Source organism: Melanostigma gelatinosum, assembly GCF_949748355.1.
Source record: "Melanostigma gelatinosum genome assembly, chromosome: 6".
NCBI classification, from domain to species: Eukaryota; Metazoa; Chordata; class Actinopteri; order Perciformes; family Zoarcidae; genus Melanostigma; species Melanostigma gelatinosum.
In genome coordinates this window covers 15,158,637-15,181,992 of record NC_136639.1, presented here as the reverse complement: position 1 = coordinate 15,181,992, position 23,356 = coordinate 15,158,637, and the positions used below count along the sequence as shown (strand labels likewise).

At 42.7% G+C, this 23,356-nt stretch overlaps 1 protein-coding gene across 1 annotated transcript in view; it reads right to left on the bottom strand.

Moving 5' to 3' along the window:
- LOC306778191 (single-stranded DNA-binding protein 2) overlaps positions 1–23,356 on the bottom strand; it is a 45,858-nt gene that overhangs the window by 20,992 nt on the left and 1,510 nt on the right. Inside the window, exons 2-4 of the mRNA XM_079269624.1 lie at positions 4,293–4,365; positions 657–718; positions 223–307 (exon numbers count right to left, since the gene is read on the bottom strand). Coding sequence (XP_079125750.1) covers positions 223–307; positions 657–718; positions 4,293–4,365 — 220 coding nt within the window. The remainder of the gene's footprint in view (positions 1–222; positions 308–656; positions 719–4,292; positions 4,366–23,356) is intronic.

Genomic DNA, 23,356 nt, shown 5'->3' with positions numbered 1-23,356 from the left:
TATTATCACAAAGTCTTTGTCAGTCAATCAAGAATTCGAAGGCAGATAAAGTCATGTAACTTTGCTCATTTAGACCAAAGCAACCGCTGAACTAAAAAATGACAAGCAAAAACATCATTATAATGGGTGGAGTCTTAAAACTGCATATGGATTATTCATGGCCATATGCGAGGGCCATTGAGCCGGGAAGGAGCAAGGAAGCCTAAATCAGTGCGGACTCACATAGTCATGGAAGGCCTTGGCCTCGCTGGAGTGTTCACATGTCTCTCTTCTCTCTGGAGCCGCACAGTACAGGTCCCAGAAGACACTGCAACACACAGGGAGGCAGTCGGAGAGAAGCATGAAAAGAAAACAGAAACATTAAAGCTTGACAGATAAAATAATAGTGCATTTTAGAGGCAGGTAATCCAGCATCGAGGCAATAAGTGCGACTCTATTATCGTCGTCGGAATAGACAACTTTAGGCGAGTGCATTACAATTTGCAAACAACAACTTGAAGAAGAGCTTTTGGGGACAATTAATGAGATGAAGATGAATTAAAATGGGAGGAGAAGGAGGGCGAATGATCATTTTTTTTAATTAATAATGTGATGGAATGAAGAAAAACAGCGTGAAGAGGAATGTAACTTGAATCATTAGACACAAAAACACTCACCACCACCATGAGTGGAGGAACCCCGGAGGTTCTCCTAATGTGATGTTCTTCTCCCATCGGATCTAGACAGACAGAGAGAGAGAGACAGAGACAGAGACAGACAGACAGAGAGAGACAGAGAGAGCGAGAGAGAGACAGAGAGAATGAGATGCTTCAGAAACATATTAAGTAGAAAAACATGCCCAACATCTGAATTACCTGCTTTACAAGGTTATAGAGGGTGCAACAAGGGAATTCTTACAACACATGCCATTATGTAATTATATTATGAGTCTCATGACATGAAATCATAAGTGGATAAGTGAGTCTAGCCGTGCCTGAAAGCCTGTATATTCACAAGTACGTGAAAATGTGTGTGTGTGTGTTTACTGAGAAAGGGGATGTGCAGACTCTGAGGTCAGAAATATGTACCAGCCTGAGGAGCCCAATCAAACCTTTGTATAACCCACACACCCTCCTTCTTATTGGCTTTCCTTATAACTGCTTCTTTTTTATGCATTCCTTTTTCTCTTTTTCTTCCTCCATTCCCTCATTCCCATCTTACTTTCTTCTTGCTGTGTGTCCAAGTCACGTCCAAAGACAACAGTGTTTATAGTTGTACCGAATGGCCACCCTCGACGGTGGGGTGAAAGCCGTCTGGGCATAAGGGTGCATAGGTGAGGACAATATTTGGAGCTAAACTCAGTAAACTTCATAGTGTCCACTCACTCATATTATTGACTCATTTAATCTGAGAAATATTTGAAATATTTGATTGACACAAGTTGTATTCAGTGGTTATAAGGGAGACGGGAGGACCTACTAACTTTGATTACATCATGATTGACATTGAAGAGGCAACGTGTGTATTTGGTTGTATAAATGCACTCCTTGCAGGTTGCGATAGTCTTATCGAACATTTTATCTTTGGTTATTTGATGCAGATATGAAGCTTTGTATGTTTATGATGTGTTTTTCCACTGCGCATGTAATGGATTTACAGTTTTACACGACTTTATGGCAAAGTTATGACTGTTATGCTGTTTTTATTGAATTGGGCGGATTTTTAATTGTGATTGGCTGAAAATCTGATCTGACAACACTGATCAGTTTATGGTAACAATAGCAGCTCTGTTTACAAGCAAAAGGGAAATACAAACAGTAAAGCATCCATCTGTCTTGCTTCAGCGCTGTATTTAAGCTAATCAGCTACAAAAGGATATGAGACCAACTCGGGAAGCTAACTCGCTATCGCTGAACGAATCTGCAAGCAACAATTGACATATCAGTTGGCAAAATGAAATGAATGCTGGCTAGAAATGAGAAGCTACTTTTTTTCAGACACAGAAAGCAAAAGAACAAACAAGTCTCTTCCATCACTACAGTTAAATAATAATTTAAATACCAAAATAAGGTAGTGTGGAAACGGTCTGAAATCAGTCTGAAATCAGGGACCCATTGCATCAACCATTAGGCTATTGTGAATTTCGAGTGGTAAATCTGCCACCGTTATGATATGCAAAACAAAAAGATTGACAGATGTAGCAACAGCAACTCAGGGGATGGGGCTTGGCAAATTGTTAAAATCACCAAAAACAGAGTACCAATAAAAAGTGTGGGGGAAGAAAGACTTGAATCATTTTGACACCTGAACACCTCGGTCAAGGTTAGTGACTAACATGAGCGCTGACATCACCCACAGAAGGGATGATTTATGTGAGCAGACAATGTCAACTGATGTGCAGATACAATAGAAACACACACACACACACACAGTCTGAACAGCAGCTGTGGGCTGCAGTCAGGCTTCTCCTATCAGAGTATGACACTATTATTTAGTCTGCCTCTCCCCTCTATACACAGCCTTACATTACTCTGACATTTAAAGAGAGCGAAATATCCTCTTTTTAATTTCCTCCACTGAAATGTTTCATATGGGTAAAAGAGTAAGACTATTGTACCACCTGCTCTACGAACAAACGCTGAAACAAACAGGAACAGCTGAATCCCTTTTAATCAGACCGTCCTGACCTCAGCTGCAGATCAGACACAGTGACTTTTAGAAGGAATGCCTTGCTTTGAGGTTTTCTTTGGGGGGGGGGGGCGGGGGTCAGGAACAGCCTCTGTGTTTATCCCACATGCTTTCAGTCGAAGTTAGCAGTTCTAGTTAAGACACTGGTTAACTTGAGACATTATAGGCAGCCGGTGGTTTCCATATGACTAATGCAGAATGGGCATGACATCCTTCATTTCTCACATTCAAATGGCTGTATCTCAGCCCAAACACGGTCGCAGACAGTTCAGGTCAGGACACTTTTTAGCGCCTTTCTTTCATTCCCCGTTTCATCTGGAAAGCGAAGAGGAAAATAGAATTGACTGCGCCCGCATATCCTGTCTTCTTGTGGTCTGCACTCCCGGGAGGTTCGTTCATTTACCTTCACCAGGCTAGAGTGACATGCCTTTCAGCGTGATTACTGGCAGATGTCGGCTGTGTGTTGCAGGGGCTGCTCTTATTGCACTGAGAAGTGAGATTTAGGAAAGCCAAAGCTTTACAGTTTACCTTTTTACCGAGATAAATAAACTTCAACTATATTTTCCTCCTCATGTATTGTGTTGTGGTTTAAGTGTATTTTTGTTGAGCTGTCAGTTTAGTTTGACAGGGTTGCATCGTTGTTGCCTGTTCTTCTTACTATTTACATTCAGGTATTCATCTTTCTGGGCTCTTGTTCCCTGAGCCTGAGGATTCATTGTAAATAGATGTGGATGATAAAAAGTGGATAACAGGCCCTTAAAACCATGTTTTACGCCACCCCAAGACTCCAGCAAGAGCTACATTATGGGGTAATGGTTACGCTGTGTGTGCTTGCGTGCTCATGAATGCACACCCATGTTTTACTGTATACAAGAGGGTGTGTTTATACTTGTTGCACTCTCAGCTAATGCGTTCCTACACTTGAATGCAACACCGCCAAACGCTTTCATCTGCCGCTCCTGCCGAAGAAAGAGAGGAAAGGGTGTCGGAGAGACAGCGCGTTGTGTATGCACATGTGCGCGAACACACACACCAAGTCAGATTGATGAGAATTGGTGCCAGCTGATGATGTAACCTTTCCCATCCCCCTCTCTTTGTTCTCCTCTTCCTCTGTACAACCAGCCTCCAGCCTCTGTCTCCTACATTGTAAACAACCTCGTTTTCACCCCAGCACCTTTTTACCTCTGCAGAATTAAAGCGAGGACAAGCTCTCTTCTCAGGAAGAGTAGTGGAGGGATAGATCGAGTAGAGAGCAGAGAGAGATCGCAACGAGAAAGTGGAGGAATCAGAGAGGACGAGAATGAGATAGAAAGAGATTGACTGAGATGGAGCTGCCGAGCGGATCAGTGAATGATGTCAGTCGAAGACGTCAGCTCCGGGCTGAGCATCGTAACTCTCCCTGTACTCCGGCTCCAGTCCCACTAAATGCAACACTGATGTTAAAAAGCCTGTCCGCTGCTACTAACCTGTGTGCTCAGCACCGTAAGGCCAGACTAATTCAATTTGCCGCTACACTTAATGGACACATTGTATTAGAGCCAGGCCACATATCAGAGTGAACACATAAAGTACATGGGCTGTACTCTCTGACAGACACAAATACATAGAGCATCTTTGCAACTCACCTCTGAGAGAAAGGTCTGTGCTGACTTCTGTGCTCCTACATGCAGCAGGTACTCGTACACGTACAGAGCTAACCTGTGCATAAAGATAGAGAACACAGAGGGAGGAAATTAGTCAGTTTCTTCATCAAGATCCAAACAGTCGACATGTGATGTTAGGTGAATAAAAAGCAGGCAAAACATACGAGAAAATGTAACATCAGGGCAAACAGTGAGGGCAAACAAATGGACAGTAAGAGTAAGAAAGTTAAGACTGAGAAAAACTAGGCATTTGAAATCTGCCAAGGATTAACCTTACGTATCCCTAATTTTGAGCTTTTATAAGTTTCAAGTTCCAACTTTGGGGCCAGAAAACAACTGCTTTGTGACCTAAGACAAATAAACTTCCCACTCCATGTTTAAGATGAATCCCTATTTAAGAGGGAGTTTCTCACAGGATTCTCTTAAAATAAAGACGAAGGAGCCGACGCATGGATATGAATTGCAAAGCAGCTCCAAGAAGCCATGTGCAGTGATGTGTGAGGGCGTCGCAGTCCGTTACAAATCTCATGAGCAACAGAAAGACACACACCAGCTTTGGAGCGCGAATCATCTCCCAAATGCCAAGCAACAGTCAGGACAACCTTTGAAGACATTTGAAATTCACCCAACGTTATGCTAAGTCTAAAACCCACCTGTTTGAAGAACAAACAGCGTGGTGATAGGAGCACACTTGGTGGGATCGCACTGTTAAACACCTCACCCTCGTGCCTCAGGCTCTCCACAGACTTCCTCCCATGGCTTTGATCACAGTAAGAATTAATTACAGGCTTGATTTGTTCAATCAATTCTCCTCCTGCTGTGTCTGTGCTGGTACTAACAGGAACTTAGAGAAGAGGGGAGAGAGATGATCTACTGGGTCAATAAATACAAGACAAACATTGATCCATAGGAGATCAATGGCAGATCACACTGACTCCTAACAGCACTCTGTAGATTTGGACAGCAGTCTGGTGTAACAATATTCAGTCACTTTGTATGAATCATAAGCCGTTTGTAATCAATTTAACCAAGGCGGCAATGAGCAGGAACATTTGTGCTTGATGCTCACATTTCCTCTAAAATCAATATTAACCAGGTAAGGGGCAGATTTGTGCGATTAGTAATTGCTTTCATATTCCCGAGATGTACCGCATATGTATATGTATATATACATAAGCGTTTTTTTTTCATTTTTCTAATATATATATTAGAAAAATACATGCTCAGTTAGAAGATGGTGTACTGACGTAAAATGGGACTTCAAGTGTGTTAACTAAGCACATTTTTGATAATAGTTGGTCATAAAGGGCTTCAATTTGGATTATTTTCATGATTATTAATCTGCCAATTAAATCAATTCATCATTGTCTTTAAATGTCAGAAAACTCTAAAACCCAAAGATTCAAAGTTTACTATTACAGATGAAGAGAAGTATCAAATTCTCACATTGAGGACGCGGCAACTGACGGATGTTTGGCATTGATGCACGAACAAAGAGAAAAACAATTGCAGAGGAACTTTCTTTTAATTGACTAATTGATGACTTGACAAATCGTTTCACCTTGTGCACATAAAGATACAATAAACACAAAACTAAAGTTGAAGCATGCCACAGCACAAGCTTTGACTTGGAGCTTGGTGTGTCTGTGTGATGATGTATGTGTATGATTGCGTATTGTCATGCGTGAAACATGGTCACAGCGGGACAGCAGCTGTCCTATAGCCGCCGCTCCTGGCTGCTGTAGCCGATCCGCACTCCTCTTATATCGAGGTAAAAATAAACTCCCCAGACAGCCCTGTCTGCCTGTCTGAAGATGATGGACTACTGCACACCTTTCTGCCCTGCACACAGGTACTCTGCCTCCTCCCCCGTCTCCCCTCCTTCCTCCCTCTCCTCCATTTTCATCTCTTTGCTTCAGCACTTTCATCCTCATTCTCCCCTCTTCTTCTTCTTCTTCTTCCTCTCTCGCTGTGCCTGTTCTGTCTTGATGCCGCTGCTTTCTTCTTGCACTCTTTTTGGTAAGAGGCCATGTTTGTTTAATGATGAAAGGATGAAGGGAAGCAGCAGAGGCTCTTCCTCTCAATCCTTTCTTCCCTCTTTCATACCTTCCTCCCTCTCTGTGCCCCCCCCCCCCGTGTCGCCTGGCAGTAATGTTTAACCAAAGAGATAGAGACAGAACGTTTCACAGGGACAAGGTTAACGGAACAGTGAGAAGCTTGACAAAACTCTTGACACCTCGACAACAGAACATGAATAAAAGATGGGGCCTTTTTTTTCGAGGCACATGTACAACTCTGAACATTTCTAGGTACAAACTCGCTCAGTTCTGCATCGTTTTCCTGTCAACCTGTCTAAATCTGTCACTCTCCCCTGTGAACCCTAACACCAGCTACAACAGCATCACTACAGAACTATTTATTAATGCTGAAAGATCTCATGTATCTGCAATGAATACAGTCACAGCGACGACGACAAGCCTGACGGACTGCACTAATGAATGCCTTGTGTCAGTGGGAATAAAGAAACGAAAGCTCGTCCTCAGCATGCATTGGTCTGTACCCAGTCAGCTGCGTGTTACCACATACACACACAGCCTCGCTCAGTATCTGAAAGGTTTGACCTATGATGGATTTCACCGGAGCTGTAAGAGGTGACCTCTGGCCCGGATATGGTGACGAAAGTGAGGAAACCCGGTAAAGTGGAAGCATGAGGGCAGCAGTGGAGAGAAAGGTGATTTAATGAAAGAAAGATAAACATTTCAGGGTATCAAAGGTAAGCAGGCTAATGCATGTTTTGGAGAAGAGATAAAAGGAAGGGGAAAAATGAAGGGGCTAATTAAGTGACTGCTCCTGACCTTAAGCACAATGGTTCGAGTGCCCTGATGCTTGCAATAATACATACATCAGACTGAAACCACTCCTCCCCCTCTCTTATGTATTTAACACACACCACAATAAGGCAGAGCTGAAACAGGACTGATAAGCAGACAGCAGAAAAAGGCACTTTGTTAGCGTTCGATATCTGTTGAACTTTAACTCAAAACTACTGATGTCCTCAAAGAGGAATAATAAGCTTTGAAAAAACAAAACCCGTCACGCTGCTCCCTTATTGTTCAGTGACCACTTGTTCAGCTGAGCCTCCAGCTGATAAAAAGAAAAAAAAAGCACCCAACTATGTGAAACTCCACAGAGTCAAAATAGTACGCGTAGATAAGGTTTGAGGATTAGAGCACGGGGGACTACTCAAGGTTAAGAATCCTTTAAGTTTGACAGCATTACAAAGACTCTCTTGTCATTAAATAAACTGTCACTTTAAATAATCTTTGCCATAGGATTTGAGGTAAAAGTGCTCAATCTCAGGCAGCCAATGCATTTCTAATGCTTTTTTACTCCATGTTAAGTCTCCTCGCATTAAAGCTCTTTTGGTGTTTGCCCTTGCGGTCGGACATACAGCAGAAGACATTTTTTATTTCCATCCCATCTGCCATGGCAATTTGTGTTGTAAAAAAGAACCACTTTACATAAATCACAACTGCAACCAGGATGATTGAAAAGATCAGGTGCCACCCACTTTGCTTCCTCCCCCCCATGCGCTGTGTGTGTGTGTGGCGTACAGATGTGTGTGTGTGTGTGTGTGTGTGAGGCAGGGGTAGTAAATGGAGAAGTGGAGGAGGTGGGGCAACTTCTAGATCCACACCTGACCTTTTTCTCCTTCCAATTCAAGTGGTTTGTCTTCTGCGAGTCACATTTAATTAAATTCATATTTGCAAGCGACCCCATCCTCACTGCTCCATGTAAGTCTGTCTCCACACGCCGGGGAGCTTCAACAGTCGGAGGCCGAGCTTAGCTTAATGAAGGCAGCAGGCAGAAACAGCCACCAGCGTCTCTGTTGCTTTGATACTGATCCATACACAGAGGAGAGCAGGGAGATAGTAGGAACTCAGCCACAACCTCAGCTTTAAGGCAAAGACATGAACTGATTTCCCAAGTACAGCATTGTAGATCATTGCTCATCAATTTACTGTCATGAAGAGCAAAATCTGGCAGGGCTTCAAATGACGACAGACAATGGCTTCACTGATTGGATTTGCCTGTTATAGATTCGCTCTAGATTATTTCACCCTTGTTGAAGATGAAATGGAAAAGTGATGATACTTCTGATCCGTTAATGGACATATTGACAAGACTTGCTACTTCTATGCTGACATAGGTCTAATAACACATATTTGAAAAGTAATAAAATCCTGTAAATGCCATGTAACATGCTATCCTCACAAGTGACCTCTTCAGTATAACAATTACGATAAACCAGTAAAACCTTGTTCCCACAGTACTTTAATACATAGCATTTCCCTATGCTGTTTGTAGCAGCACATATTTTTCAATAGCGTCTCACCCCCTCTAAGTAAAATTCTCTAAAGCTGCCTTCTTTGCCCTCATTAAACTCTGGTGTTGGGTGTGGGCAATGGCAAGAACTTGTCTCTACCCACAGGAAGTAATCAATACAAACTGCCTTCTTAGTTAGAGAGTGATCCAGTCAGACAAAAAGACGTCTTGTCCCATGTAATTATCACACACTGTAAACTGTACAAGAGTGTGCTTAGCGCTGGTAAATGGCGCATGTCAAATGACATGACTTCTGGATACTTAAACCTACAATCATTGATTTTCTGGCCATTTGGAGGCAGTGTAACAAGCTGTAAACACAACATTGACACTTTATAAAGTTAAGGCGAACTTAGCAAACACTGGCTTATTTACAAAACTGGCAGACATAAATTAACATTAATATTCACTTGTTTCTTGGCATTTGATGAATTAATGAATTCACTTTAGTTTTTCTCTCCACCATCCCCTGAGAGAAATATATGTCTCTAAAGCAGGCTGAAAGCGCCGCTTTCTTTACCAGCTAGTCACTGACTTTGTCTGTTGTTTGGCACTGAGCAGGTAGCGTATACTGGATTTCTATTTCATCACATTCATTGCTCATATAAAACTATTCATTAGCTTCCAGTTTAAAGCAGTTATCTGCTGCTACTTACCAACATGTCGATGACAAATGACTGTACTTACTTTCTGAGTAGCTGATATGGAAAATGTTCCATTAAAAGCACACATTGTGAGGATACTTAACACACCGTTGACACTTGAATGGATCAACGACGCGTTATCACTGTGTTACTCTGGTGATCTGGCATTACTACTGGGGATGGGAATATTAAATGTTAATGACGTGAAATGTATGTAACCAACTACACAAGTTGTATGAAGAATAGAGAGGTTTCCAGGTCGGTCAGTAGTAGTTGCAGACTAAAGTCTCTGGATGATGTCAACCAGTAATACACTTGTTAAACAACAGCGCAAGACATATTTCATTCTCCTATTTTGTTAAAATTTGACAAGTGATTTCTGAGGTGTAACAAACACCTAGAGAGTGAAACATACCTCGTCTTCATGGAGCAAAATTACAGAAAGAAAGAGAAACGGAGAGAAAGATAGTCTGGGGTGACGGGAGCGTAGCAGAGGGAGAGATGAAAGGTTCTGGTGAAGGGAAGAGAGAGTAGAAGGATTAGAGAGGCAGAAATAAAGGCAGATGGGGAGGAGGCAGGTGATGGGTGCTAGTGGATGAGCCCCAAGATGAATGCTCGTGAGATCTGTAAACTTTCATCTTCTAATGTTGAGGATTCTCACCGAGCGGAGTCTCAGTTAGCCAAGCACCCTGCTGTGACCTCCTTCTGCAAATGAACACAAAACCCTACAACGAAAACAGCCAGACTAAAGTAGACCTGATTCCTCCCATTCTCTAAGAGTAAAAGCAAATGATTACACGCTGTGCTGAAAACACAACATACAGAAAAGATGAAAGACACATCAGCATTATATACCGCAGAGTATGCACTGGATTTCATTTTATTTTTATAAATGAATTTCAATGTTTCCTGTGTCGGAGGTAATAACAATGGAAAAGTAATCCTGTATTGAACTAAGTCACAGTCATGAAGTTGAAATACTGTACTCATTTCCTGGATGTGCTTACCTACTACAGAAGATCAAACTGCTGTCTTAAATCTCTGCTGTGTGTGTTCACAGCAAAGAAGTGACACTGTGAAGTATCCACTGAGAGTGTCTTTGGGAGCACTTTGCTTTCAAGCGAATGGAACACTTTACAGAATAATGAAGCAATGAGGGGAAATCAAGTGACTCCTTTAAATTCTCTTTGGATGAAATATCAGAAACACTTATCATAAATTAGACCTGCGGTATACTCCAGTTTGGAAAAGCTGATCAAGTTTTTTTACCTCATAATGTTTTATGTATTTTGTGTAAATCAAATACCCATTATGTGTCTTTCATTCAAGTGTCGGTGAGAATCTGCCTGTGCCTCTTTGCCAATGTTGTTTGTTTGGCATATGTTGTCATGATTTCTATATGTTGTCATGATTTTTATATGTTTATATCAACTGAGTCAAGTTGAATGCCACTTAGCAACACGCATCAGCTTTGTTAGGCCATTCAGCTTAAAACAAGTCACTTTTAAACGCTTCACATGTCGGTACAAAAAACACAGATGGTTAGAACCAAAACTTGATTTTTGAGTCTCTATTTTAGAATTTAAAAAAAATAAAAAAATCAGATAACAACATACGTCCGATTAACATAAAATGCATAATGTAAATGAACAATCTTGCTGCCCCTAGATTTGTTTTTGTTTTGTTTTTGAATACACAAAGTTTTAGTGTAAAAACTTTTCAGTGCTCTCTGCCAGACAAACTACGTAATGGTGTTTCTAAATGACCTCAAACGTAGTTTGATATTGCTGTACTGCAAATTCTTGTTAATTAATGTCCGCCACATCGACCCACACCGGTACAGATACATCAGCAACGAGCTAATACCGGCTGCTATTGGCCCGGCCGATTTACTGCCTGTGCAACTGTTTTCTATTCCCTTTATAGTCGTCGCATGATGAGACTGGATGCTCTTGCATGAGCAGCGGTAAACACTGTTTACAGTGGTTTACTCATTTTAGTATCCTTGCCCACGAACAGCACAGTCACAGTGTGATTCCACACCTCAACACTGAACTGCAGGCCACAAGAGCAACACAAATCCCAGACACCTGTCTTTGACTCGGCTGTAGGAACATCAACATTATCATCATCATCATCATCATCATCACGCCCGGTCCACAGCGAAGCCAAGCGGACTCTCGCTCTGCAATCAGGCCTCCGAAAGCCCACCATCAAACAGATGCCACCTGTGGATGAGAAGAGCGTTGGCAGCTCGGACTCCAGACAGCTCTGGCAAGAAGAGAGAGGGACCCCGCCATAAAAGAGAGCATAGTGATCAAGCTGCTGCCCCTGCTGAGGACAGCCCTGTGTGTGACAGCCAAACACTTCCCCTGATGAATCAAGCCTAGCAGCGGGCGTTATGTGCCATTAAGAGCCTTGCTAAATGACTTTACTTCATTCATTAAAGTGGAGCATCCTCCGCGGGTAGACGGGGCTATGCTTGGCAGACAGACGGAAAGACGGACAGACAGACGAGTGAAAGCTGGGAGAGAGATGGTGGGAGGGCAGCGATGAGGGTGGCGGGGGCACTGGGGTAAGATAAACAACGACAAATATAGACCCATTACAATGCTGAATAATTCATCCTATATGTAGAGCTTCAGAAAAACAACAGGGAAGAAGAAAAAAAAGGCCAAAGAACCATGGGGATCATGGAGCCTTCATACAGTGAGGACCATCTTCAAAACAGGGCTGTTTATGCACACACGTTGTCTGGGAAAGGATCATGGCCAAATCATTTGATGTGAAAAATCAGGTTCTAGTGAAGTAATCCATGAGGAATTTTCATTAAGCACAAAAGAAAGTGTGAATAAATCTGTGCAGGGGAGTTGGAAAGCTGTGCGAGTGGATTCATTCTTTGAAAGTGCCGTAAACTGCATACGGTAGATGTTTTGTTTGAGCTTTGCTTTTAACTCTTCTGCACACAATACGCACACAAGCAAGGACAGTGAAACTTACCGTATACGCACGCTTTGAAAGAGACAAAGAGTAAGATTTTATAATGCAAAGGTAATGACACACACTCTGAGTATTGAGGAAAGGACAAAGAAAGGTAATTTACCAGTCAACACAGAGATAAAGATGTCGCGATGGACAGAAAGATCAAGAGATAAAGATTAGCAGCAACAAGAGGACTAGAGGGTTGAGAGGAAGCGAGAAAGAAGAGGCAGACAGAAAGAGATAGATAGAGACGGAGAGGAGGAGAGTAAATGATTAATGAAAGGAGCTGGGAAGCGCAGCGAGGTGAGGTCAGGACGGAGTAATGCTGCAGCCTGTGAGCCAAACTGAAAAGGACAACAATATGAACATGCCTGCTGCTGTCACACACCTTTATCAGGGAGGGTCTCTGAGAGAGACTGAACGCACCTTCGGAGAATGAGAGGCTGAACTGCAATCAGTGAATGAGACTATTTCTCTCATAGTAGTCACTCTGCCTTCCAGAGGCTTTGCTTTGTTATGTATCCAATAAAGTGAGACGACAGCATCATACAACAAGTTTGTATCATCATACAGAAGAAAACAACAGTAAACATTGAGATGTATTATTTAAGTGTGACTTGACTGCACAAAGACTTCCATTAGACTCCTTCAACTATCTCAGTCAAGTACATGCCTTCAATCAATCCCTAAACTGTCAGTGCTGTGGCTCTATCGCTGGCTGCTTGCTGATGCATTTCTAATTGCTATTTTTGCTGATGGTCACAAGTTCGATCAATATTCTCCATTACCCTTCCGCAGCATCCCCTGGGGTATCTCTAATGGCCCCTGCTAAAGGCAGAGCACTTGAATGGAGATATTCATATAAAGTGTGGTCTCTCTGACGCTGACTGGCCTCTGCGTATGCAGACTTCAGCCGCAGGTTCGGTGCCCACTTGAGAGTCGGGAGGAGCAGTGAAAAGTTCACTCCAGCTTTGAAGATGAACAAAACACGCGTCATAATCCCGCATTGGAAGCAGAGTGAGGAGAGACATTCATACTCAAACAAACAGTGCTTTATCTGCTTGTGTTCCCTGTTTTGTCTCCACCAAGATGGTCTCGCATGCTGCTTTGCTGAGCAAATGTTTGTCATAGCCTTCATCCCTCTCACTTCCACAACACACAGTAAAGCCCTTAGCGGAGCATCGGCTGGGTGACAGGCCCGAATGCTTCACCAGTGTGAGAGGGTGACCAGCCACACAAATCAAGATCTCTACGACATGACGCAGACGGCTGACAAATGCTGAAGTAACCAAACTTGAGGGATAATGATGTTGAAATGCGATCAGCTGATGTTAAGACAAGATGTTAAGAACAATGCAAAATCATACATGTGGCTTTCAGGGAAATGTTCCGCCTGCAAAGAAGGGAATGTGCCAGTAGAAGGATGAAATGCGTATGAGTCAAAAGAATGAAGCTCATATCCTGCAGGAGAGGGAGACTCCTGCATTGCTTGGCTCACCTCAGTGTAAACCTTGTGTTTACCTTTCATTAACTAGGGATCCCAGAATCCTCTCCTCCCCCTCCCCACCCTTGGGACACTCCAATACAAGGTGAACATAAATGCTGTAAAACACACACTTGAAAGACAAATATTGAAGCAACAAAGATTATAATGTTTGACTTATGAATTGTTTAATAGCTATGCAGGACCAAAAATGCTCAGTTTACGTTTATTTCTATGAACGTTCTCTAGCAAACTCTGGAATACATGTTTTATAACGGCAAATACCAAATGCAACATCTTCACTTGATTTGTGATGACTTGTCGATCAATCAAATACGATGCAATACCGTGTTCACAGTAAACAGTGGATTCTGAATCTGCTTCTTTGAGCCTTTATGAGAGAGAATAATGTAGTATGTGAGAATAATGTCGGCTCATGCAGTAACCAGCATCATGGCGAGGAGGGCGCAGACTGATAACAGCCAATGTATCAAGATACTGTGACCACAAGACCAACGGTCGTTGCAAACCTCCACCCTGCGTCGTGAGGACAGCACGCACTCCAAACGACTACACACAAACCTGGTTATCATGGAATAGCTTGGGCGTGAAAAATAGTTCACCGATAGAACGCAAAGTCTAAAGGAGACAACACACAGTACATTAAACATAAATAGTGTGTAGACCACATGGAGCTAAACTGCTGAAATTGTGGAGGCAGTTTAAATAAATATTTTTTACAAAGTGCTAAATGAAGGTTGGAATACGTAGCTCAATAAAGAGAGCACAGAACTTCAGTATCACATGGTTACTGTCGTGACTGAACCTGTGAATTGAGACGCACCGATACACGGGACGGGAGACTCTGATGGCATCAAAATGTTGGTCGACTAACAAAGTGTGTTGCTTTAAATCCGTGTCTTGACACTGGTGTCCGTCAGACCAAGCCTCATTAAATGTTGGTGTATGAATGTCTCCAATTGTAATAAAAAATGGATATGAATGTAATTATAGTAACCTCATGTTACATAACATAGTAACACCTGGACAGGTGTTTGTATTTTGAGTTTAGGTTTTGGAATCAGTATCGTGAGAAGAAAGGGGGATCTCAAAGCAGGTATTGTTATGACGTCACAAAATGTAGCTGCTGATCAGCTTTGGATATCCATATTCGTAATTGATTATTGATTATTTTCTCGTCTATAACATTAAAGAAAATAGTGAAAAACGCCGATCACAATTTCCAAAAACCCAACGTATGTCATCACATTGCCGGTTTTGTCCAACTCGCACTACACAACCGGAAGACATTCAGCTCACGATCACATACGACAGACACTATTAAGGTATTTTTGATTGAAAGATCACCTTTTCTTATTCATTCTACTCTGTTTAGATTCCTGCTTCATGTCACTGGAACAGATGAAGTAAAATCAAACTAAACTGAACGCCTTGATGATGGCGTAAGAATATTGATAAATTCATAATTTTGCTGTGTTTGTATGTCGGTTTGTTCAGGGAAGTGTACCAGACTATGCTGACTGACTGGCGGCAGCTTTGGCAGGATACACACCCCTATTCACATTTAGGAAAAAAGCAAATTAGTGCAGCTGCGACGAGAGAGACTTGAAAAGACGATACAATAAAAAGGAAGCATCACCCCCCCCCGATACAGGCACAATCACACAAAGTGAAACAGTTCTAGTTCTGTCAGCATCGCAGAGACTCTGTCTCACAGAGCAGACAACAATGCCCAGGGCTGAGATAACAGGAAATGCCAGCTTATCAGAGAGAGAGGGTGAAACAGAGCGATAGCGTGATGGGTAGCTCACTGTTTACTAACACACTAATTGAGCAAAAAAAATCCAGTTGTGCCCTTAATATAGAAATCTGCCATTTACACATTGTTACACAGCAGCATTTTTCTACAAGTGGAATTTGTTTGCAGAACATGTAAAGTGGACAAATCAAATAAAAGCAGAGGTAAATCCATCACTTTCTTAATTCCAGTTCCATTTCATTGGCTTTGATTTGTTTGGATTGAGTCACCTCTCATGGGGACTTTGTTTAATTTCACAGTTGAAAGAACACCAATGATTTTTAGTGTTTTCCTTGTTCAACTTTCTCGACACGCCATTACAGTAAATCTTCAATACAACACAGCCATAAAGCCCAGAATATTAAACTGCTGCTTACACAGAGAGCTTAAGAGTGTGATGACAACACTTAGTGAGAGGTTAATTATTGTATTCTTTTAAAAAGTCTATTTCCAGCGTTTCACACAGGAGTTAAATGGATTGTGAGTGTACTGTAGAGGCAGCCGTACATGTGACAAAAATATTCCCCCGCTCTGTATACAAAAAGTCCAAAACACTGGTATGTATGAGGCTGGACGATGATTTACTATCATATAAAGTAAAGTACAGCTATGTGGCACTACTGCTTGATGAATGAGTCAATCAAGTTGGTTTTCAAAATAGTTGCAGATTAATTGGCAGTAAACGACTAATTGATTAGAGCACTACAAACTAGACCTAAACGAAAGAGCACTTAAATACAGTGTGATATCAAAAATGACCATGAAGACATTGAAACATGAGCATTGTAACCTTCATGCAGGTAATGCAGCGCTGTTGTACTAGACTGCATTAGTTTAAAGCTGGGAGTGCCGAATAAACTGAGTGAATGAGCTCTGTATAAAAATAAAATAAAAGCTGATATCTCGCTGCCTGTTGATTTTGCCGGCTGAAAAGGCGCGAGCAGATCTTATCATTTGTACCTATAGTTCTCATGTTAGCTACACGAGTTGGTTGAAAACCTGACTTTTTAAAGTTACAGCTCTTGCCGTGGAAAGGTAGTCCTCGTGTTATAAATATGATAAGGAACGATGTCGGATCAGACTGTTGTTTTGCCCTTTGATTGGACAATCGCTGTTCAGGGAAGGGATTACTTCACACAGTCATGTCTCTGTTAGATTAAGTTGTTTTACTTTAAGGTCATCTTTCTTTTTCACTTACACACACACCTCTCTTTATTTTACTCTCACTTATGTTCTCTTTACACACACACACACACACACACACACATGCAGTGGGGCTGAGGGGTTTCCTAGCTGCCATACACTTATGAACCTGTCCAATGCCTGCCTGTCCCTGTACAGTAGTATGTACAGTAGACCTGGGATGTGACAGCCCTGCACACTCTTGTGTCCTGCCTGCTCCACAGACCATCCAGCGACATACTGCCATTGTTCTGCTCACACAATGCAGCATTCCACAATCAGCAGCAACTCCAACGAGATGGAGACGACTGGGAGGACTGCAATGCTCTAATCTTATAGGATTAGAATTCCTTTCTACGGGCTCTAATGGGCCTCTATTCTTTTGAACAACAGAGCTCTGAGATGAGATAAAAGAAACTGATACAGATGAAGGCAATCTAGAGCAATTTAGAGAAGAATGTGAGGCTATTAAGGCCTGCACAGACGCTCGAGAGGAAGTATAAATAAATTACTAACCATTCAGCGAAATACATCATGCTGCAACATGAGGTTGTATAAATTAGCAGTTAAATGCATGCACTGGGATGTCTGTAAATGAATAATACTATTTAATAACAAAAACAAAAGACATCATACTAGTTGTCTTCATTCCCAGTTAGTTGGCTTCAAACACTGAAGGTATCCTGACGAACAGTCCCACTGTTGCCCTGCTCTGCCCCTTGTGTCAGTCATTCATCCTTCCTGCTTCTCTACGGTTGAGAAATGGTATTTAGTGCACCTTAAAAAGTCAAGAACTCAATGTCAGAGATTTAAATCCGAAGCGAGAGGATATACTGCCGAGCATTCAGAGGGGAGAAAATGTCATGAAGGACTTTATAGGGATCAGTGGACAGGTATGTTGGTAATGTAAGGACGGTACATTCATGGAGAAATAAAGTGAAGAACTATGTGGCTTAACTCCACAACACAGACAAGGGACAATTGAGGCCAAGACATGGAAGAGCTGAGGACCTTGCAGAGAGAAGGCACAGTAACAGAAGATGTGTGTGTGTGTGTGTGTGTGTGTGTGCGTGCAGGAGAGAGTGTCTGAAGCAGATCCTAAGCCTGGCCGTCACGCATGCTTAACCTTGCACTAGCGCCTGTGCGATGCAGCTTGCATATCAATGATGGAGGAATATCAGCAGAGAGGCCTCCAACCAACCTCCACTACGCACGGCAGGCAGGAGAGGCGCAGCAGCATCTGCAGTCACACGATATGCCACTTACAACAGCAATGCCAGTTAAACCACTCCGGTGAGCACAAGGCCAGTTGTCATACAGTAAGAGTGAGCGTGACACGGCTGATAAAAATAAAAGGAAAAGATGACTATTATACATGAATACTATTATACTGAAGGTAAAGTAAATAAATGAGGATGCTAAAACAATCTATGTTTTAGAAATCAGAAGAATGAAAGCAGTAAGCTTTCCTCAACGGAGCCTGTAGACAGTAAGAGCCGTTTCCACCGACAGCGTTTACTGTTGGCTGGAACTCTCAGGTTACAGGAAGTGCTTTGAGGGAGCGTCCCTACCGTGCTGTGGTTTGGAGCAAAGCTGTGCATATTTGGTGTCACAGCGGGCAACAACAAAAAAAGTCCTCCGAACAAAACCACAAGTGCTACCGCTAACAAAATGAACAAAGCCTGACAGCATGGATCCCAGTTTACTGCAGTCATGGTCAGCAAAGCATACGATGAAATGCCCCCCCCCTTCTCTGCTTCATGGCTCACTCATCCACGGTGCACTGATCTGAATCCTCCTCTCCCCAAAAATGTCAATATCTCTATCCCACAGATAAACCTGATACACTGTAACTATTGCAGGGAGGAGGAGTGGGGTCCAAGAAGAGAAGGCAACTGAAGAAAAAGGAAAAATATAATGTGATGGTGTGTTTCCAATTGAAACAGAAGCATTCGGGGACACCCATGAGGTCTTGAGGAACCAACACCGGGTGAGAAATTCACTCATCCATACCACCCTTTTAAAAAGGGAGCGATAGCAGACTTTCAGGATGATGTGCCCTCTCCTCCTATCCTCCTCTCCTCCTCCTCCTCTCCCACATGCTATCTGATGCCGGCGGAGGCCCTTTGTCACGTCGATCCCTCTCAAGGACCCTAAGGCGTCCTGTGAGAATGCCTTGCACAGGGTCCTCTCTGTTGATTGACACGTCACAACCTTTTTCTGCCTGCGTCGATCAGAGGCTGTCTCGCCCTGCCTCACACAGCTCAATAAGAGGCGCTGCTTTGATAGCAGGTCCGCTGCAAGTAACATCTCTGGCAGCGAGGATAAGAGAGCGACTAGGAGGGATGCCAGCAGATAAAAGAGGACTTTTAACAGCCTCTATGTGTTCAGCAGGTTAAAAAGTGTTTTCTATCAGGGCCTTGTCAAACTGTCATCATCACTCTCGTTTGAAGAGAGCTCTGGATACCCAGAGAGAAAAAAAGAAAACATATCAGAGCTCCATTTCTTCTCTGGTTTTCTTGTAATCCCTGACTGATGCGAATCTAAAACGCTGTGCGGATTAAATACATCGGCAGCAGTTTTAAGTCGATATCTTTCGCTGACCGTCAATGTTGCTGAGAGACGGCGACAGAGAGCGGTGACAGTTCTCTGTGTTCCCGCAGTCGTTCACAAGTATCCCATGAGAGTTGGAGAGGCTATTAGCTGTGTAATGATCACTGGATGTTGTAGTTCACATTCACACGGGCAGCGTGACAGACAGATGGAGGTTGATTTTGAGGGATGAAACATATGGGGAAAGGGAAGACAGCTCAGATGGGCTTACAGACTTACACATTGCAGCATGCTCCGTATTGGCCCAAAGCAGCAAAGAGCACACGTCATCATCACACACGTTTATATTGTCCTCTGTCAACTTAGCTAAAGCTGTGGGGCCCACCATGCGGCTCTTATGTTTGGGTTAAGGGGCTTTTTACTCCGTCACTGGACTTTGGCCAACAGAACCAGGTGTGGCCACTTACCAATGTAAGTGATCCACAGAGAGAGAGAGAGAGAGAGAGAGATGCGTGTAGAGTGCAGAGGTCTGACACAGAGTCATTACGGAGCATTAGACCATGAGGTCCTGCAGGATATCACCTGACCTCGTCTGACCTGGACACAAAAACTCTCTTTCCATATAGATCTTTCTTTCATTCAGTCCTTCTTTCTATAACCCCTCAACTGTCGAACCAATGTTGAATTTAAAATTTGTTTGTTACATTTTCCACACTCAGCCTGTCATTTCACCAAGCTGACCAGCAACACGTTTGTCCGCTGGCTACATTCTTTTGTTCGTGCTCTAACAAATGATCTGTCTCTCTCGTCCCTCTAATGAGTGTGTTTCTATCAGTCCTCAAGGACACTGAGATATAGTAAACAAACACAAACCTCATCAATTACATTCAAAAGGTGGCAGCTGGCACTGACAAAATAAGATTCCCTGCACCGTCGATGCAAGGCATTGTGAGCATACACTGTGTGTGTGTGTGTGTGTGTGAGAGATACTGCTCTATTTTTGTTGTAGTTCTCCTGTAACGCGACTCACTGTCAGAGCCAGAGTGGCAGCCTGAATTGCTTCTGTCGGATAAACACTCCCAGCATGCACTGCTTTGCCTCAGTCTGCGCAATGCTGCATTGGCAGCTTCCTGGCAGGATTCTGAGGTGTCTCAGTTCAGAAGAAGCTGTGTGTGTGTGTGTGTGTGTGTGTACGTGTGTGTGTGTGTGTGTGTGTGTGTGTGTGTGTGTGTGTGTGTGTATGTGTGTGTATGTGTGTGTATGCAGAATGATGATCCTTACAGCACTACAAATGTTTAAGTCTGCACCAGGTTCATGGTTGAATGGACTGAACAACAACAGCATTTATGATAGTTGGACTTTTCAAATTTGTGAGTTTACAGTTTGTGCTTATTAATCTGGTAAAAATAAATAAAAATAAAACACAAGTAGTACTTTCTAGGGAAAGACCCACTAAACCAGTTACGTGCTGTAGAAGTCTGTGAGAGAAGACTTGCAAGCCTGTGTGTACGTTTTAAATCATTACATTCACGGAAAAGAGAAAAAGGAATGTGTACTATGTGCTGCAATGCAACTCAGGACCACAGTCCCAGAATGTGGAATGTGTCCTCTAACTGCCTGTGCCTGAAACCTACCGTACACTCGTTGAACAACTGCAGTACACAGTCGGTGGTCGTGTACTGTCACTCCGAATCAAGATGAAGTGCAGACCGTAGCACAGGTACAGCCAGAGAGAGGAGAGGTGAACAATGCTACTGTCTCAGGACCAGAGAGTGTTCACTGAAGGCATTTATCCCTGTTGTCTTTAAACTCAAAGGATTAAACAAATCATAAAATACATATTTGTGTTGGTATGGTATTTAGCTGTGCAGACAGTTTGGGTTGTATTTGCAGAAGTCTCTGTTACTCATTAAAATCAACACTGCTTGTGACTAAAACCACTTTCTGGTGTAGAAATGGTCCTAATTGAAACTACTGGTGGCTTGGTCGTGGACATTGTTCCTGTTGAGTTTGAATAGCTTTCAATAACACAAACAAACCTCCGTTCACATGTGTTGAACTGAAATGCTACTGTACTTTTCAGAAGCAGACATCTCACAACTGTGGCACATCCAACCTGAACTATGTCTGTGGCATGATACCGCATGTGAAACACTTTGTCTGCATTTATTCATGTTTTTTTATGATTTCAGTAAACTGATCATTTAAAACATTGTCCTTACTCATCCGCTTCTCTTTGTTTGCACATCCGCTTCTGTAAAGGATCCATATTAAATAAAGGAAAGCAATAAGCGATAAGAGCTTTAGTGTACTTCATTAAATGTGTGTGTACTATTTTGTGCAGTCAGTGTTTTCTTATCAAATCATGTATGCAGTGAAGGATATACAATCTGGAGAAATGTCAGTTACATGAGCTTAACTGTAACAATTTCAGGAAAATCTCACCCTTCTGTGATATTTTTACCTTATATTTCTGAAATAATGTCACAACAACAAAGAGGCTAACTGACATGCAAAGAAAATAGACCGAGTGACACTGAAAGTGTCGACGCAATTTCTAAAGAGAGAGAAAATGAAGCTTCCTTTATATCGTCTGGTAACCTCAGGCAGATTCTACATGTATGTAAATCTACACCTTTATGGTGTTGAATGTAGGCCCTATTAAAAAGTGCTACATTTTGTGAATCTCCGGAAGCAAGATTTTCATCCTGCTTTATTACCTTTTTATCTCCAAGTATGCAAACTGCAAGCCCACCAGATAAACCAAAATCATCTGCAGCAAGAACGCACTGTTCAAATCACAGTCTTATCACCCACTGTGAGGAGTTGCAGAGGTCAGATGCATTTTGAGCTCCTTTACATCTACATGGGCGAGATGCCAGAGCCATGTGTCTGAGGGGGACCATCCTGAGGTCAATACTACAACACTGTAAACTAATGATCAGGCAAATTCCCTCAGTCCTGCTCTGCCCCCCTCCCACGTCTTTCCCTCAATCTGTTGTTGCCCTCCGTCTCTCCGATCCCCCGCTGCGCTGCAGAAATGAGAAACAACTGAAGACTCGGCGGCGTTGGGCCTGCTCTGCTTCTCTGATACACACCACTGATGAACAAGGCTGCTCGTTAAGAGACCAATGAAACGCCGCCTCGCTCGACTTTGGCCTTTCACGGCCTTTTCATCTGGTGTTTTCTTTTGTTGTGGCCTTGGCATTAAACGCCCACCGGAAGATCAACTCTCGCCTCGAAATGTAAACGCAGATCACGAACACGATTTGAAACAACACGGAAGTCTAAATTAAATGTGATGCCAGACAAAAGATGACTAGCCTGTTTACGTATAGACTAATCTCCAAAATAATCAGAAGACTCTGTTGTTGATCGTTCATTTACAACATATACACATACTGCATGTGCGGCTGAAATGTTAGACTCATGCTCAACAACACAAAAGTATTTAAATCACAGCCAGGTGTCCATGAATGTTAAACCTCCAAGTAACTCCATGCAAGATCATGTCGGTCACATCTTTGAACAAAGTGCAGGTAGACGTTTCCTTTAAAGACAGCAGGTAACCCACTTAGAGAGCATGCTGACGCAGCATGTCTGACAATGTGAACTGAAGTCTCTTGATCATAGATGAACTGAGCGGCTCTGCAAACTGTCAGGGGACTACAAAATAAATATCTGCTGTGTTTTGCCAGCAGAAAAGCATATCACGTACGGTAGCCTTCATGCTCACACACACACACACACACACACGCACACACACACACACACACACACACACAGAGTGTCTTCCAGGCCTGGAGGAAGCTTTCAATCTCTGCGTCTGTCAGTGCTCAGTGCATGCATCCGATAAGTCAGCGATAGAGCCACACTGTCCTATCCTTTTCATATTGATTGTCGGATAAAGAATGGGGCTCAAGGGATGGAACTCAACACTCAATCACACTGTTGACAAACATGAGGGAACTGGATTCAAAAGACAGAACAAGTAGTA